The sequence below is a fragment of the Epinephelus lanceolatus genome, chromosome 4 (genome assembly GCF_041903045.1).
Source record: "Epinephelus lanceolatus isolate andai-2023 chromosome 4, ASM4190304v1, whole genome shotgun sequence".
Lineage (NCBI taxonomy): Eukaryota > Metazoa > Chordata > Actinopteri > Perciformes > Serranidae > Epinephelus > Epinephelus lanceolatus.
The window spans coordinates 27,206,694-27,223,260 of NC_135737.1; the positions used below are offsets into that span (position 1 = coordinate 27,206,694).

General features: G+C 41.8%; 1 protein-coding gene across 1 annotated transcript in view; it reads left to right on the forward strand.

Annotated features, from left to right (window-relative positions):
* Positions 1-16,567, forward strand: part of rsrc1 (arginine/serine-rich coiled-coil 1) — a 136,047-nt gene that overhangs the window by 47,093 nt on the left and 72,387 nt on the right. Inside the window, exon 5 of the mRNA XM_033630699.2 lies at positions 4,038-4,074. Within this exon, the coding sequence (XP_033486590.2) occupies positions 4,038-4,074 (37 nt within the window). The remainder of the gene's footprint in view (positions 1-4,037; positions 4,075-16,567) is intronic.

Sequence of the window (16,567 nt, forward strand, 5' to 3'; positions counted from 1 at the left end):
TCCATCTTTCTGGCTCGTAGCTGTTTGGAAGGGAAAAGAGAAGTAGTCTGCACACGAAATATTGTAGGTTCCCAACGATTTAATGATGCAATGTGTCCTGTCCACCTTCAAGATCTTTGTCGTGTAAAATGTAGAACATAATGACTGACGACTGTCTCTTTCGCCTGATGTTGAAGGTCAAAACATTGCATCACAAAATATTTGAGAGCTTACAGTATTTTTTCTCTCTTTTTATTTTTCAATACTGACTTGTCCTGCACCTGCGTTCAAGGTTGAGGTTTAACTTGCCTGGCAAAGAATAAGTTTGCCAAGTTCGGTGGTCACCAAAATAACTTTCAGCCCATTTTTTTTGGCATATTCAGATTGATTTTAAAAAAGTATGGACTGTAAAAACCACATAAAATGCACTTCCAAACCACATTCGGGGTTATTTTTTTTTTAAAAATGTGATTACAATTAGATGTGTCTCAGTCTGCATAGTATGGCCTCTCATATTGGATGTCTTTTTCGTCACTTGCGACGTGACACACTGCAACTTCATCGAATCCAGAGTGACACAGGAGCTGAGCAGAAGATATACTGCTATTATGCATGTATGGCAGGCCCCCAGGCACGCTGGTCAGCTCACTTCCTTTTTTCCCCAGTGGCCACTCACGGTATTGCAACAGAAACATCCCCTGTGGCCCAAAAAGCTCTTTGCCTCATAGACCACCATTGAAAAAGGAATTGAAACACCTCGAACTGTTATTCCCAATTAGGCCTTGTCCGAATGAAACATTTTTCAGTGAGGACATGTGCAATATTCTGGTATTATTCAGGTTTGAGGAGCGGTCTTTGACATGTATACAGCGCATTCGGAACACGTCTTAACTGGGGTTTTTACTGCAGTTTGTACTACAGCCTCTTGCCTGTTTTACGGCTGGCTCTGTGCGTTATCATTGATGCATTCTACACAAACAAACTAGCCAACAGTTTGCGAGGCTAGGGTAGAGACGCATGCCCAAAAGAAAAGCCCACATTTCTTGACAGAAAGAGAAACACACCTACTTTTAAACATTTTGAAAGACTTGGATATCGACAGGTTCTTGGATATGTGCAAATATGGTAATGCTAACATTTCAAAAATGTGGCTGAAGAATTGATTGAGGGACTTTGAACAAGTCTTCTACCAGTGGAAAACTGAAAAAAACTGCTCACTAGGAATATCGTCTTTTTAAGAATAAGGTCAAAAACCAAAATAAGCTGTGCATGTGAACATAGCCAGTGTCTGCTGTAAAAAAAGGGCCTGTTGCACCAGTGTTCTCCTAATTGAAGTCGATTAGGAAATGGTTGAAGAGGCATTCATTCTGACGAACCTCTATCTAAGGCATTGTACATTTGTAGAACAGCTTGGGTAAAGTTGTTTTGCTCAAGGACACTATTCGGACAGGAAGAGCCACAGATTGAACCACCAACCTGCGCCCCCTATCTCCTGGGCTATAGCAGTGCTCAATTGAATTGACATACTAATTCTTCAAGTCAAACTGTAGGAAAGACAGTATTTCTTTAGGCTGCATATGTAGATAAATACATTTCTATTTATGCTGTATACAGTAAATAGTAAAAATTTTAATGCGCCACAAGTTCAGTTTCTTGATTGAGGGCAAACTAAAAGACTTGATGTGACCGCCACGCCTTGTCAGCATGGCAGTCCTGTCACAGCGCATTGTGAATCACTGTATGTGTGCTTCATTCCTGTCCGTCCATGTCTTCACTTCATCTCTCCCTCCATCACTCCCCTCCCGCTGTGTGCTGGGGCTATAATGTGCTCCTATGGTTGTAGTAAGCAGGCCATAGTGTCTCAGAGGCCTTGTGCTACACCACCATTACTATCTGGCTTGCCTCCACTACAAATTGGATGAACAGGCACTGACACATTTTCAATATTATTACATTAAACCAAGTGGATTTTGATTGATAACCTAATATTGGCCTAATGCAAAACATCAATCATGGCAAGTATATTAATTATTTAATATTGTGGCGTAATTCAGAAATCGATGCTGCCTCTGCGTTGAAGGCACAGAGAACGGTGGGAGGGAGGGAGATAAGAAGAAAAGGAAAGCTGTGTCCCTGAAGACCTCAGCAGATTATATGATGTTTTGAAAAGAGAGATGAGGATGTAAAATGGTGTGTGTGTGTGCGTGTGTGTGTGTGTGTGTGTGTCAGCTGTGTGTGTCTAATGGATAGAGCGATCCCCTCGGCCCTGGTGCGGACAGTGCTGGACAGCTTGCCCTTGATAAAGTCAAGACAACAGATGACATAGTGGGAGATTAAATGCAAGTGAAGAGCTTAATAAAGGTTGGATCACAAAAATAAAAGACAGAAAAAAAAGATGTGGTTATAAAAAGTGTGAGGGGGAGAAAAAAGCGAAGGGAAATGAGTGGAGGAGGAGGGATTGAGCGCCGCGTCTCCCCTGTGTTAGATTGTTTCTCACTAATTGCGCTTCATTAGCGGATTACACACACTGTCACCACGGTAACAAATGTCTTGCTGTCTGGTTGCTGGGCGCCCGTCATGTATAATGAATGTGGCGGGGTGTTTGTCAGAATGTAATGTAATTACAGCTAGATGAAGTTTGCCTTAAGTGGTTGACTTGTCTGCATGTGGCTCACTGACAGAGCACAAAATAAACAAGCAAACATCCTTTCTTCCTGACTTCTTCTCCAGTTGTTTGGTACTTTTGTTAATAATTCTGTTTAGCGTTTCTGTCAGTCCTTCGTCCCATTATTTAGAAATGTTGATCATGTGGGAACGGCTTAGGTTTGTGGTCACACTTGGGTACAGGACCTGGCCTGACGGATGGATGGATGGATGGATGGATGGATGGAAGAAGGGTGGTGGAGGGTAGGATGGATTAGACAGTATGTAATTTTAGAGATGGTGTAGATTTACACTGTGATGCTGCTGGCTGCATTAGCAACTGAAGCCTGTCGATAAGCCTTCCTCTCAGCACACACACACACACACACACACACACACATAGTGAAACGCAACGGCCAGGGTGGAGTTGTCAGTAATGGGGGCCAAAGTTGGATGGGGGGTGCTGGGATCGGGGACGGGGGCTGTTTGTGTTCTCTTGATCTGTTGATTTCCACTGCTGCAAATTTGAAATGTGCCAAAATCGCATCTATTATTTACTGCCAATTTGCTCTTTTTAAAACCGACCGCTTCCCCCCCTCCTCCTCTTTCACTTCCTCGGCTCGCCATTCTGCTGCTGCTACCCCAATAATCATATACACATTTTTTTTTTTTGTATTAATTCACAGATAATAAGCTCTGAGTTCTTTCTCTGTACTAGGAAATTGTTATTATGACTGCCAACAGTGAGGCGACAATATTAGTTAACCTCTGTCTGGCATGGGCGCCAACACACACAAACACACACAGCACTTCAGTCTGACAGGTTACAATTAGGATAATTCTTCACTATGTTTTTCCTTTTGATTAACCAAAACCTTTTTGATGTCACTGAGATCAATTTACTTGCACAAACATTTCCATCCTGCTCATAATCGAAGAACACAATAAGATGATTATGACATGTGCTGATTATATTACAACTAGAACTGAAACAATTTTATCAACCAAATGATCGACAGAAAATTAATCAGCAACTGTATGATAATCAATTAATTTTTAAGTAATTTTTTAAACCCAATGTATTTAGTGGTCTGACTCAAGATATGTACATTCTATACACCAAACTGTGAATTAATTGATTGAGAAAATAATGAGTAGATTTAATCAGAATTAGGACATGTTCTGATGTACTGTGTTAAAATGTTAGAAATTGGTTCAGAAATGTTCATTCAGGCACACCTAAATAGATTTGGTTCTTCTGTCTCTTGTGAGCGTATTGATGTGTGTATATTTTGTTTGTGGTGGATGTGCCCGTGTGCATCTGCAAAAGTGTTTTTTTTTTTTTTTTTTTTGTTAAATGACGTTTTGTGTCCGCGCTTTATTTACAGTGGGGGAAATGTGTTGTTGTGTTGCAGGGATGCCGCGAACATCAAAGGAAGATTAGAACATCTGGTAAGTTCTATTCGACACCTCCCTTTTTATCCCCACATACACGTGCACACACATTCACGCGCGCACACACACGCACACACACACTTTGATATCTGCATTTCTAATGAAACCTCCGGAATTGGAGCTGAATACCTGCAGCTAACAGGCAGGGGGAGAGAGACAGAGAAAACAGAGAAAACAGGGATAGAGGGAGGGTAGTTTCCCCCCTAGGGCCTGGTCCACCTTTTATATTAGCGTTTCATTTATCCCCAATTCTGCCCAAACACACACACACACACACACACACACACACATTTTGTTTTGGGTATTTGCAGGATTTCTACATTTGTGCATACCTGTTTGCATGTGCATGTATGAAAGGAGATTTTTTTTACCATTCAGACACACACACACACACACACACACCCTCTCCCTCCTCCTGTCAGCATGGGGCCTTTGCTCAGTCTTCTCCTATCCATGAATCGAGGGCCTGCTGGAAACGCTCTCCCGGGACAGCCCTGAAAATTTAATGGCCAACGTTTCCAGCGTTTCTCTTGCTACTCGCTTTAATACGGGGTCAGAGTGCCGTGCAACAAAGTGAAAAGGTTCTCTCTCCTCTTTTTGGGTGGGAAGGAACCGAGGTTTGATGTGCCCCATATTCCAGGGGATGAATTATAGACAGGGGTCAGCGAGGGTCCCGGCTCTCTGTGGATGTCACATGCCCTCCCTCCCTCGCCTCCCTGCATACTAAACCTGCAGCTCCCAGCACCTTACGCAAATGACCCCCAGCCCCACCACGTGCTACGCAAATGACCCTGAATATGCCACACAAATGACTGACCCCAAAATTCAAACACTTCGCAGTAACTGTCCACTTGAGCGAGCAGAAGATCAGATTCAACGTCGTCAAGCTCAGTTGCAGAATTGTTCCTTAAAGGGGACCTTTTATGCTTTTTCTTATTTTCTGTCATATATATATATATATATATATATATATATATATATATATATATATATATATATATAACATTACAATGGCGGATGTTCTTATTAAACGTGGCCAAAGTTTATAAAATAATGAGATAAAGGTATGTAGAAGTAATCCCTGTAAGCACAAACCTCAGGCTTCAGACTGTTTGAATTTTTTTGTTCTACTTTGGCTACAAGATGACATCAGCATGTGACAGATTTCTTTAAATGGTCATCTGCTCCAGGCACGCTACTTCAGTGTTTGCATCATAGTCTGCACTGCCACACGAAGCCACATGCTAACGTCAGGGAAACATGTAATCTTGGTTGCTGATGTTGTAAACTTCTCCCCCGATTTCGGTTCATATTCCTGCTGGGACATGTCCGGTTGTGTTTTGAAGCTTTTATCGGAGATTTTTCATGACAGAAAGTGCAGCTATTTTCCGTTTCAGTTATGCCCCGGCTACAATGACGGTGCAGAAATGCTGAGATGCCCGGAAATGCTGACCAGTCAGAGCAGGCTGGGCTTTTTTAGGGAGTGTGGTTTTTAAGAGACAGGAGCTACAATGGAGTGCTTCAGAGAGAGGGTGAATACAGGTGTTCCAGCACAGACAGTATGAAGTGCGTAACATGTCCGAGTAGAAACTCAAAATACAAGTATGAACCTGAAAATAAGCATACATACAAGTAATACATAATAGATTCCTTTTAATGATACTGACTGTAATCAGAACTCTGATTGAAGTGCGAATAAGAGTGGAGTGATTTTGCCTGTATTTTGCTCACCGTTCACTCCATAACTGCATTGAGTTGCTCCCAAAGTGCATTAATGCTATTATTACTTGTACAATTATAATATAATTATCAATTATTTATCCAATGCATTGTGTTGCACTTACGGCATGTGAGATAGAGAGGCACTGGTCGGGTGCAGTTGTCTCTTTGGCTGTCTCCAAAACCACTCCCTTGTTGACTAATACGCTGCTCCCTACTCTTTTGTTCCACTGTGGGGATTTTTAAGGGCACCACTGTATAGTGCATAGATTTCTCCCTCAGAGTTCAGACACTTAAATAAAATGACTGACATTAAATATAGTGCACGACAAAGTAATGGTCTAGTTTGGCTTCGGAGATGTCTATGGGTGGGTCTGGAGGTGTGATTGATGTGGTACTCCATAAAAAGGGCGTGTGAATTATTCAAGAGAGGATTACATGCATAAACAGTATTAATCAATATGTGCATTGGCAGTTACATCTTGGCAAACATTAGGTAGTGCACGTCTCATGTTGAGATGAGTCCTCCTCTTAAAGGCAAGTGGAGGAATGTGAACTAATTTCCATAAGTGATAGTGTAGACAAATGCTCTGTGTATCTATGCACTGATTTCTCATGTTTGCACACTTCTTACACACGAATCCGGTCAAAGTCACCTTGAATAGTTTATCTGTGTATCATATTATCATTTTACACTAATTCGCTGATACAGAGCAGTAGTACTGAAGAGGACTGTAAACTAGATTGTACTTTACACAATGATGTCTTAGTAATATAATAATATACCGTCTTTGCGTTAATGTTTCTTGGCAGCCAGTTTGCATGTATGTTATGCATAGTTTTTAGACTGAGTGGACCTATAGGAACAGATTATTGCATGTTTGCATTTGATTCCTGATCTTTATAGGGATCAACTCAGAGTTAAACATTACACATTTACACACACACACAAACACACATTGGTATGTTTACCGGAGCATTTTTTTGTATACATGTGTCTCTGGAAATTTGAATGCCTGAATACTGAGTGTTTGAATTTATGGGTGTGTTTATGCTTATGGGGAGATTGCACCCCAGTAGTCAGCTGCCTAGGGAGCGCAAGACTCTGATTACGATTCGGGACAGAAAACTGTAAATAATGGAGCTCGTCTCCCTCTGAGGATGGTGTTGCAGGGCTGTTGGAAACGCTGTTTCCCTCCATACCTCACACATACATCCCTGTAGGTTTCTAAACAGGCATTTATGGCTCTCTGTTGATGTACCGCTCTTAAGATTAGTGCATCAACCATATTGACACTTACGGTGTCGCCAAGCTGAAGTCGTATTATCTTTTTAACAGTTACCTTGAGCCTGGTCTCGATAAAGGAATCACTGTTTTTACACTAATAATTACTCCCTAATATTAATTTGAATAATTTGCAATGGTTCTCAGTTATGTTAAAAATATTTGTAAAATTTTCAAGTTTCTGTTCAAATAATTCTTGCGCTTGATTTTTCATGATGAATACCAACGTTTCCTCCTCCTGTTAAGTTAACAGTACGAGTGAATGACTGGCATAGTAATTAGGTGGGCAATTAAGATTTATGTGGTCTGAGGTTTGTTTTATTGTTCATGTTTGTTTTGTTTTTGTGTTTCAGCAGATTGACTGAACGCGATCAGTCGCAATACAGAGAAAAAGACTGAAGTTAATTGCTCCCAGTGCTCTGCGTTAGTTTCTGCTTTTGTAGACACACACACACGTTCACGTTCAAGCGTGCACACACACATACACAAGTTTGAGTTGGACGACTCCTTGCTCTGGGAGAAATGGAGCGATAGTGAAAGAGGTGGCCTACAGCAGCTAATCAGTCCACATGCACCGCTTCTCAGAGCGCAGTAGAAGAAAGCCAGCAGCTCAATCAATACATGAGGAATCAGCCTCATCAGGATTACTGGCTCAATCAGCAGCTGTACCCATCCTTCTACACACACTGCCTGGGGAAGGATAGAAGAAGAGTGAGGCAAAGAACAAGGGAGAGAGGGAGATCGGTCCTGGGATGGGAGTTTGAGTAGAACATGATGGTGGAGGGCTGGAAAGGCTGGTTTACAGGTCAGTCCAGGGTTGCAGGTTGAGCTGAGGTCATGATTCACAGAAAGCCAAAATGACACATCTGTGTTGTCTTTGGATGTGTCTACAACCAATTTCCCAGAGTTTAAAAAGAGGTTTAAACTAAGACTTGTGGATTAGCCTGAAAGGAAAAAAAACGCTCAAAAAAAAAAATAAATAAAAATTGAGCTCAATTTAATCCATAAGGTTAAACATTGTCTGATAAAATATTGCATGATTTAAAAGAGCCATTTGAAATTGTTAGGCACATTTTTCAATAACCAAATTGTATATTAAATGCTGCTGTGTCACTTTGCACCATATATTATAAACATTGCACATTATCCTACAAAACAATGTCATATGGATTTGGCTATTCATTGGAGTTTGGCTATCACCGGCAGTCTAAATGTGGTTAATGCCCCGTTGAATGGTTATACACTAGTTTATTATGACACAGCCTACAGCCTAAGATTTTTTAAAATACTGTCAAACCGCACTGGTTTTACAAGATGTCATCTTTATCCCAATTTTCACCTGGCTACCTGCAGGCGAGGTGAACATGCCAATGTGTCTTTCTTTGTTTAGTTAGTTCTCCCTTGGTTTTTGTTTTCTGATTTGGTATAGTTAACATTAGCAGCTAATTGATGCTCATTTTTAATTAACATTGTACTTGGAAGACATGACACCTCAGTACGGATTATGCTAATAATTTAATTTAAGTTAATAATTCTGCTCTTTTTACCGTATTTTCTTCGGCATTTAAGTTACTAGTGGACAAATCACGCACATCCCTAGTGTTGTCATTGGAGAATCTGCGTTACGTCTAATGGGGACATTGTAAAAAAATATTTTTAAAATTGTATTAATAACAGATGCAGTGTTTAAGTGGAATTGTGGTAGTTACACCAAACTGTTATAGTCTTTTAGGCACCCTTTGAATTAATATGGCATCTTAAAATATAGTCTGTATATTTAGTTCAGTTTAAAAAAGTGAGCTATTTTTTGACACTATTCAAAAGCTATTATTGATCTGTTACGTCCTAAAGGTTGTCTGTTCTGAGTTGGACCCTCCACTGCTCGTTTTAGCTGACAAAAAAAATCAAACATATTTGACAATGTTCTTATGTAAAGGTGCTCTGCATCTCAAGAAAGTGTGTTTGTTTAATCAAAAAGGTAGCGTAGAAACGAGGGGTCAGCAGACTGCTGTACACATGGCTTTCTTCAGGGATGGCTTGTGTCGCCCCAGTGTCCCTTGGCGAGTTGAAGAGTTTACAGAGGCAAAATGTCTTGTTGCCCTACTGACAGATCGGCAACAGCAGCTGTAGTCAGGAGGACAACTCTCTCACACACCAAGAATGTGACAGACCTGATGTCACTGAATATGGCAGGGAGTTGACTTTGAGCAGTCTTAAAGAAGTTGAGGACAGAGCTCCAAATGATATACTGTCGTCTCTTTTCTTTATTCTGTGTCTCTAATCGTCTCATTAAACACTTTCTCTTTATCTTGCACCGTATCTCTTTCTTTGTATTTCTTTGTCTCTGTCTGTCTTTCTTCCTCTCTAATATGATTGTATAGGATAAAGAGGTGAAAACAGCTCAGAGAGAGAGATTCTGGGCAGATAAAGGAGGGGAAAGGGAGGTGGGGGGTGTTGATAATCTGCAAACAGATTTCCATGCTTATTACACTAATGATTTCATGATATTTGATGTGGCGGCGGGGGTTGTGAGGATGTGGAGGGGGTGGGGTGGTCTCTTTCTCGCTCTCATCTTGACGGCGCAGCTAAATGATGGAGTAATTTGAGTGACCTCTGACTCGGGGCAGGCCCAGACGTAATTGCATGTCATTCTGGCACAGAAGGAGGGGAAGAAGGGAGGAGGTGGGGGGGGCTCCACAAAATACAAAGTACCCCCCTGTCTTTCCCTCCTTTCTCGCATATCACTTGTTTTTCTGTCTCCTTTTCATGTGTCCCTATCACTGTCTTGCTCTCCATCTTGTTGCCTGTCTGACTGTGGCTCGCCTCTCGAGTGTTTCCAAAAAACACCCCCCCCCCCACCCAAACAAAAGAAAGATTGCATTAATTTTCAAATGATGATATTACATTAAGCGCAGAGATCTCATATATCAAAACGTGAGAACTACTCCCTTACTGTATGTGCTTCATCTTAATGGTATCGCTGGATGTCAAGGGCATGGAGGAAATTAAATCGGAAAGTGCAGATAGACCAAAGAAGATATTATCTCTGGATGATTGCAGTTTTGATAGGTATTCCAGTGAATTTCATTTTCTCCGGATGGGGAGAAGATGAGTTAGCCTGCACATTTGCTCATTTTTCTTCTACATGATTTATGTGAGTTGAGTATAAAACTCTCTCCTTCTCCCCCCTCTTCCACCCCCACCGCCTCCCCCTTTTATCGGGAACACATACATGCATGCGCACCCACACACGCACACATGCACATGGGGTAGTAAATTACTGCCTTTGAGTTGTATCTTGGCTGGGGCAGTTTATGTATGTATGTGTACTTGTTGTATCGTTGCATGTGGGCAAACAGCAGCGCGCAGGGTTTTGTGTATTTGTATGCACGTGCATGTTTTTGTGTGTGTGTGTGTGTGTGTGTGTGTGTGTGTGTGTTTGTATGAATACACGCGCCTGAGATAGCAGCAGAGCCATCAGCGGGAATGATTCCAGGGAGACGGGGGAGTGTCATTACTCAGACTTGTTTACATTCTAAATACGTAATGAAATCTTGTTGGTAATAATGACGGGAATAAAAGTTTGGGAAATTGTAAAAGTGGTGAAGTTTGAGAAATGAGCCCCGGCCTGTGAAATAGCATTTGGGGGCAGGAAACGACATTATTATGCAGTGCTCCTGCCTGCCTGAGACATGAAGATGAACTGCTGGCGGGCCATAAAATGCTGTTAGCCCTAGCCTGAAGTATGGCACATTGTAAAAGAGCCCTGATCCCATATTGCCATTATATATAAAAGTATAGCCATACACAACATTATTTTTCATATAAGTTGAGCTCCGATACAGTGGCCCAGGCCCCCCAAATACATACACTGATAGGCAGATTTTTTTTCCCCTCCTTATAAAATATATAAATAAACATATTGCCATGGAACCCATCTCTGCCCTGATCTTATAGACCTCGATATTAAAAACAGAAATATTGCATTTTCTAGGGGCTCTGTTTTCCCCTGTCCTCTTTTGGGTATGGGATATATCTGTGTGTTTGTTTGGGGGGGAGTGCGAGGGAGGCGTAGAGGAGGATGAGGAGATGGGGAGGAAGCCCGAGTGGAATGCAACAAATGAAAGAAAATGGAAACAGATGAAGACTTTAAAAATATAATGAGATGAATATTGAGCATATCAACTCCAGCATAAAGAGAGTTAGAGGGAGTGTATATTGAAACTGTTTATTGACAGATAATAATGGTTACAGGGGTGTTATTAAGATTAATGTTACGCTAGATGGACTCAAGATAATGTTTGGCGACATTTGAAACTCAAAACCACATTTCATCAGTGTATTCATTAATATATTTATGCTGATTCTTTACTTATAGGTAGGACATAAGGAGCAGGAAAGAGGATAATGTGTGAGAAAGGTCCCAAAATCTGAATCCAGAGTGTTGCTGGCTTTTACTGGACTTCTTAATGCGCTTTAACCATTCTCTGTGTTTACAGTACTGCAATTTATACATTGACCTTGAGCATTAAGTTCTGTTAAAGTTGGTTTTATTAAAAAAAAAAAAAAAAAAGTAAAGTAATCAGAAACTTTTACAGCAGGGGTGATTTCCTTAAAATGTGTCTGGGAGTCTGACTCTTTGGTAAACTGACTTTATCAAGAGGGCACAGAGACATAGACCCAGACACTGGTCCGTCCTTTGGGATTTTCTATGTCTCGTGCGAACAATTGGCATTTATTATCAGTGTAAACTAACTTGGAAGGTCATGTAGGACTGTGAGAAGACCTGCGATGGAGAGCTTATGATGTTTGGTTGTCCAGATTGGAATACAATATGGTCTTATTTTTAATATACTTCTAAAAATGTAGCACACCAGTTGCTTCATTTTGAGATTATTCGTACGGCCTGTGCTGTGCCTTGTAGTTGTTACTTCCTGTAAGTCTTCTTTTTTGTTCTTCTAATGCTCCAGGGACATTTTTACATATGTTTTGGGACTGCCCTCTTATTGCTACTTTTAGGAAATCTGTTAATTATTCTTTATCGGATTTGATGGGGTTGAGCTACGATCCACATCCATCCCTCGGTGGTCTAAATGACAGTTCATCCTTTAATTGTAATCAACATAGGCTGTTGTTTGCTGGCTTTACAGCTGCAAAAAGACACTTGAATAAATGTGCTGCACTCTGAGTCTCTCTTTGGTGGTCATACTGGATCCTGGCCTTTAATAAAATAGCTGACTTGGACTATACTACAGCTAAGATGAATAGAGTGCCCTTAGACAGTAAGGGTTTAGATGTATGTCATAGGTGCCTTTGATAAACTACAGACTTCAATGCTTTAACCTCAGCTGCCCCTCGCCTTTATTTTCTATTGTTCCTCTTGTCAATATATTTTGTACATAAAAACATAATAAACATTTAGCTATACCAGCTTTATCTGTTTAATCATATTTGTATTTATATCATATTTGAATGCAAGTTCATGGTGAGATAATAGCTTAAATTTTCAGTGGCAATCTTTAAAACCTTTTACAGTAACAAAAGAGCTTATTTAATTTTCTCTTTAGATTTCTGCTGTACATAGCAGCATATATATCAAATGATCTGTTGAGTTTGGGTTTTTAGTAGAGACGAGATGAGCTGCACTGGCTTTGCTCCTCAGAGCTGCCTGAGAGATGATGGTTTACTGTGTCTGCCGATTCTGGAGCTCAACTAATCATCAGGAAGACCAGCAGTGCTTCGCTCTGATTCTCTGACCTACAGTATCTATCTAACCCTTCATTGCCTCATTGTCCTGCTCTCTCTCTCTCTCTCCTGCTCACTTCCTCAGGTTTTGTTCATGGCTCACCTGGGCCTGGAACTCAATATGGTTATCGTAGATTGAGTGAATGATCATATAAAAATGAAGGGACTGACAGTTACGTCAGGCAAGGATTCCTAAAAGTAGAAGTGCTGTTCGTCTGCCTGCGTGTGTGTTGATGTATGCTGCCATTCATGTTTGTTTGTTTTCTTGACTTTTTTCTGCTCTGTCATAAATAAATTTAGTAAATCATTTGGTGAGAATGCAGTCTGACCATCTGACTACACTCTGACCAGATAGAGTCCATCTGACCTTTCCTCCGCCTCTCTAACAGCCATTTATTCATCTGCTGACCCACCATACTTTGCTTTGTCTGCCCCAGGCCCTATAATAATAAAATAGTCCACTGGACAGAGCAAAACTACAAATAGATGAAATTTCCTGCGTGCAGTACCTCATTATACACAGTGTAGCATTGTTTTTACCAAGCCAAGTGAGGGTTATTTATTTTTCTAATGGGACGTGTTTATTTTTGACTAATGGGACAGACGCTGGGCACTTAGGCTCAGCTAAGCGTGCCTCAGTGTGTCTGTCGTCACTGCGGTGAGGTAAGGGAACAAGCTGGAGGCCTACCATGAGCATACAGGACTTCCTGTCACAGTTAGGGCAGGAGTTGAGCGGGTGTGGGTGTCAGTGCTGGCAATAATATCCCAATAATAGTAGATTCTTTTATGACAGCTTCTTGAAAAGGGGGATGTTTTTGAAATAGGCGTTCCTTTACACCTCGAGAAAGACATTGCCTGTGTTACTGATAATACCTGCACTATGCGTGCATGACTAGATTTCATAAACGTATACAGACATTCAGAGAGGGCTCCTTCAGTGTTTCAGCTTTTAGGCACAAGAGACAAATGATCTGACAGCATGAGCACATGAAAATGAAATACTGTAACATGTAAGGTGTTAGTATGGTCCAACCTAAGTGCCTTTCAGAGAGTTGCAGCAAACCTCTCTTTTTCTGTTTTCTGTCACTTGTACAGTTGAGTGCAACCCTATGAATTCACTCCAGGAAAAACTGTCTGAAAGAGTGTGCCTTTATCCTCATATCTGAACAATTATTACAGCTCTCCCCTTCTCTATGATGGCTAGCTTGTCACCCTGCCTTTAAATGTGGCCGCTCTGCCGCTTTTGTATCCAACATGGTTGACGACACGACATACGAAGTAGTTCTTCTTGAGCATACTCCTGCCTCTAAGACAGCCGTAGCTCAGTTAGTAAAACAGGTGATCAATTAATCGTAGGTTTTGTTTTGGCTCTTGTGTCCTCAAGCAAGATACTGAATTGAGGGACACTGTAAAGCACTTGGTTCTGCAGTCCACTATTGTCTGCATGGCTCTATAACAAGCCACCTTTTAACAATAGAAGTCTCTACATTTCTACTTTCAAAAATCTCCTCTCATGATGGCTATGTCTGATCCTGTCCGTCTTTGGTCCCCTCTATGTCCGTATTCCTCTTCATCATCTTTTAATTTCTTCCTCACTTTCACTCTTCTTCTCACTCTCCCTCATTTGTCTGCGATATTCCCCGAGCTCTGAAGAAAACAAAAGCAACTTTATCAGTCTGTCTTTTGTCCCCCTCTGCCTGTTTCCCCTCTCCTCACAGTGTGATAATCTAAAGCCCCTGTAAGGGAAGCGCTGCTCATTTTTAACACACACACACACACGCACACACACGCACACACACACACACACACACACAGTCCTTCCCTCTGTGTCTCATGTTTGTTTGTGTGAGTCGGAAAGGCGCAGTTCTAATTGAGGGGCGAAGCCACTTCAGATGCAGCGGGTGCCTCTTTCCCAGTAGGGGGAACACAGATCTGCCTCTGGGGAGCACAATTAACGCCTTTTTATTGTTTACTAATGAATTACACACAGAGGAAGCACGCATGCATGTGTGAATTAAAGAGAAAAATAGAGTTTGTTTGGGAAGCAAAAATATGCAGTGGTGTGTGTGTGTGTGTTGGGGGGGTTTCCATATCATTATGTTTGCTTAGTTGTGAGTTGACTTCTAGTACCTTTTACATCACTTAATAATTTGGTATTAATTAGCGTGTTTCAGCCTTTATTCACTTCCTTAGGCAGGAAGAACACGCTTGTCTCTGCTTTTATTTAAAGATTCAGAATCACACATGGCAGAAAACTTTTGCGATGCGCTGTACTTAAACTTTTAAACATGTTGCACACCTCCGGCCACACACCAATCATTGATGTTAAAGCAGGTGTTTTTGCGTTTACAGGTTGATAACTAATAACTGCTTTGACATCACTGATTTGTGTCGTAAGAACAGCAGGTTGCTCCGAAGTTTCGACAGACAAAGCAGCAGCAGTTTTCTATCCTGCGTGATTCAGTGTTGTGTTACCCACAGCTGGCAGGACTGTGTGTGTGTTTTCATTTGCGCGTGTGCATTGAGGACGCATGGACTTACACATGCCTTAAGGCCAATGTAAACAAATGCTAATGTAATCACCGAGGGGGGCGTCGTAATAAACTGTAACTAAGATGATTGCACAGCACACAATGATCAGGTTAGTTAAGCTGTGATGTGTTATTGCTTAAAATGAGTGGTTGCACCGAAACTGATTCCTGTGTCATTCTAATTGTTCAGCAGCTAAGCCCTGTACCATTGAACCGGGTTCAAATCCTGCCCAGGACTTTTGTTTTATGGCATGTAATCCTTCCTTTTGCCGTTTAACAGCCCCTGTTAAGGCTAAGATGCTAGAAAGCAAAAAAAACAAAAACAAATTTGCCCTAATCACTTCTTCACGAGGGGGAATAGAAAGTGTGTGTGTATACGTCTGCGTGTGGGTGAAGGCCTCAAGTGTGCCTCTTCTTCTCCAGCATGATAGTGATTAGTAATTTCAGCTGTTGAGCAGTGGCAGTCGGTGTGAGTGTGATCCGCTATGTCACCTGCTACAGGGGATACACACACACACACACACACACACACACACACACACACACATACACACATCCATGTTACATTAAGTGTGCGTCAGTCTGTCTGCAGTGCCTTGATGTGCGTTCCATCTAGAATACAGCACCCTGACATCGCAACATTAAAGGGGGTCATTATATTTCCCTGGCTGCCACCGAAAAGTGACGTTTTTACAAAGTGACAAGTTTACAGTTTGATAAATCAAATTTTTTTTTGCTGTGGGTGGGGTGGGGAGCCTGGAGAAGGAACGGCGGGAGGAAGAGCTGGGTTGTCTGTGGAGGAGAGAGGGAGGGAGGAAGCGCTGCCTGTCAGCGACGCCCTGGCCCTGTCGTTTAAATGATGCTCCCAGGCAGCAGATTCAGATCCCATCCCCATTAGCATTTAATTTCTCTCTAATCCTACACACAGTCTCCACCGCTGCATGGTAACGAGGGCCGCCCGTGCCACGGCAGCGCCGGAAAAAACCTCCGAGAGCAATCTGCAGGCGCGCTCGGCTTTTACAGCTCGGCGCCCTGTCGTAGCCATCATTCTTCCTTGACAATTAAGACCCTCAAATCTAATAGCAGTGATATTGGAATTACAGCAAGACCCTTTTGAGGGCATGTCAGGAAAAAGGGCTGCGCCTCCCAATACAGCTGTCAAAGCACAAGGCCCTCCCCCCGTTCATGCCCGCTAAGCGTTTCTGATGCA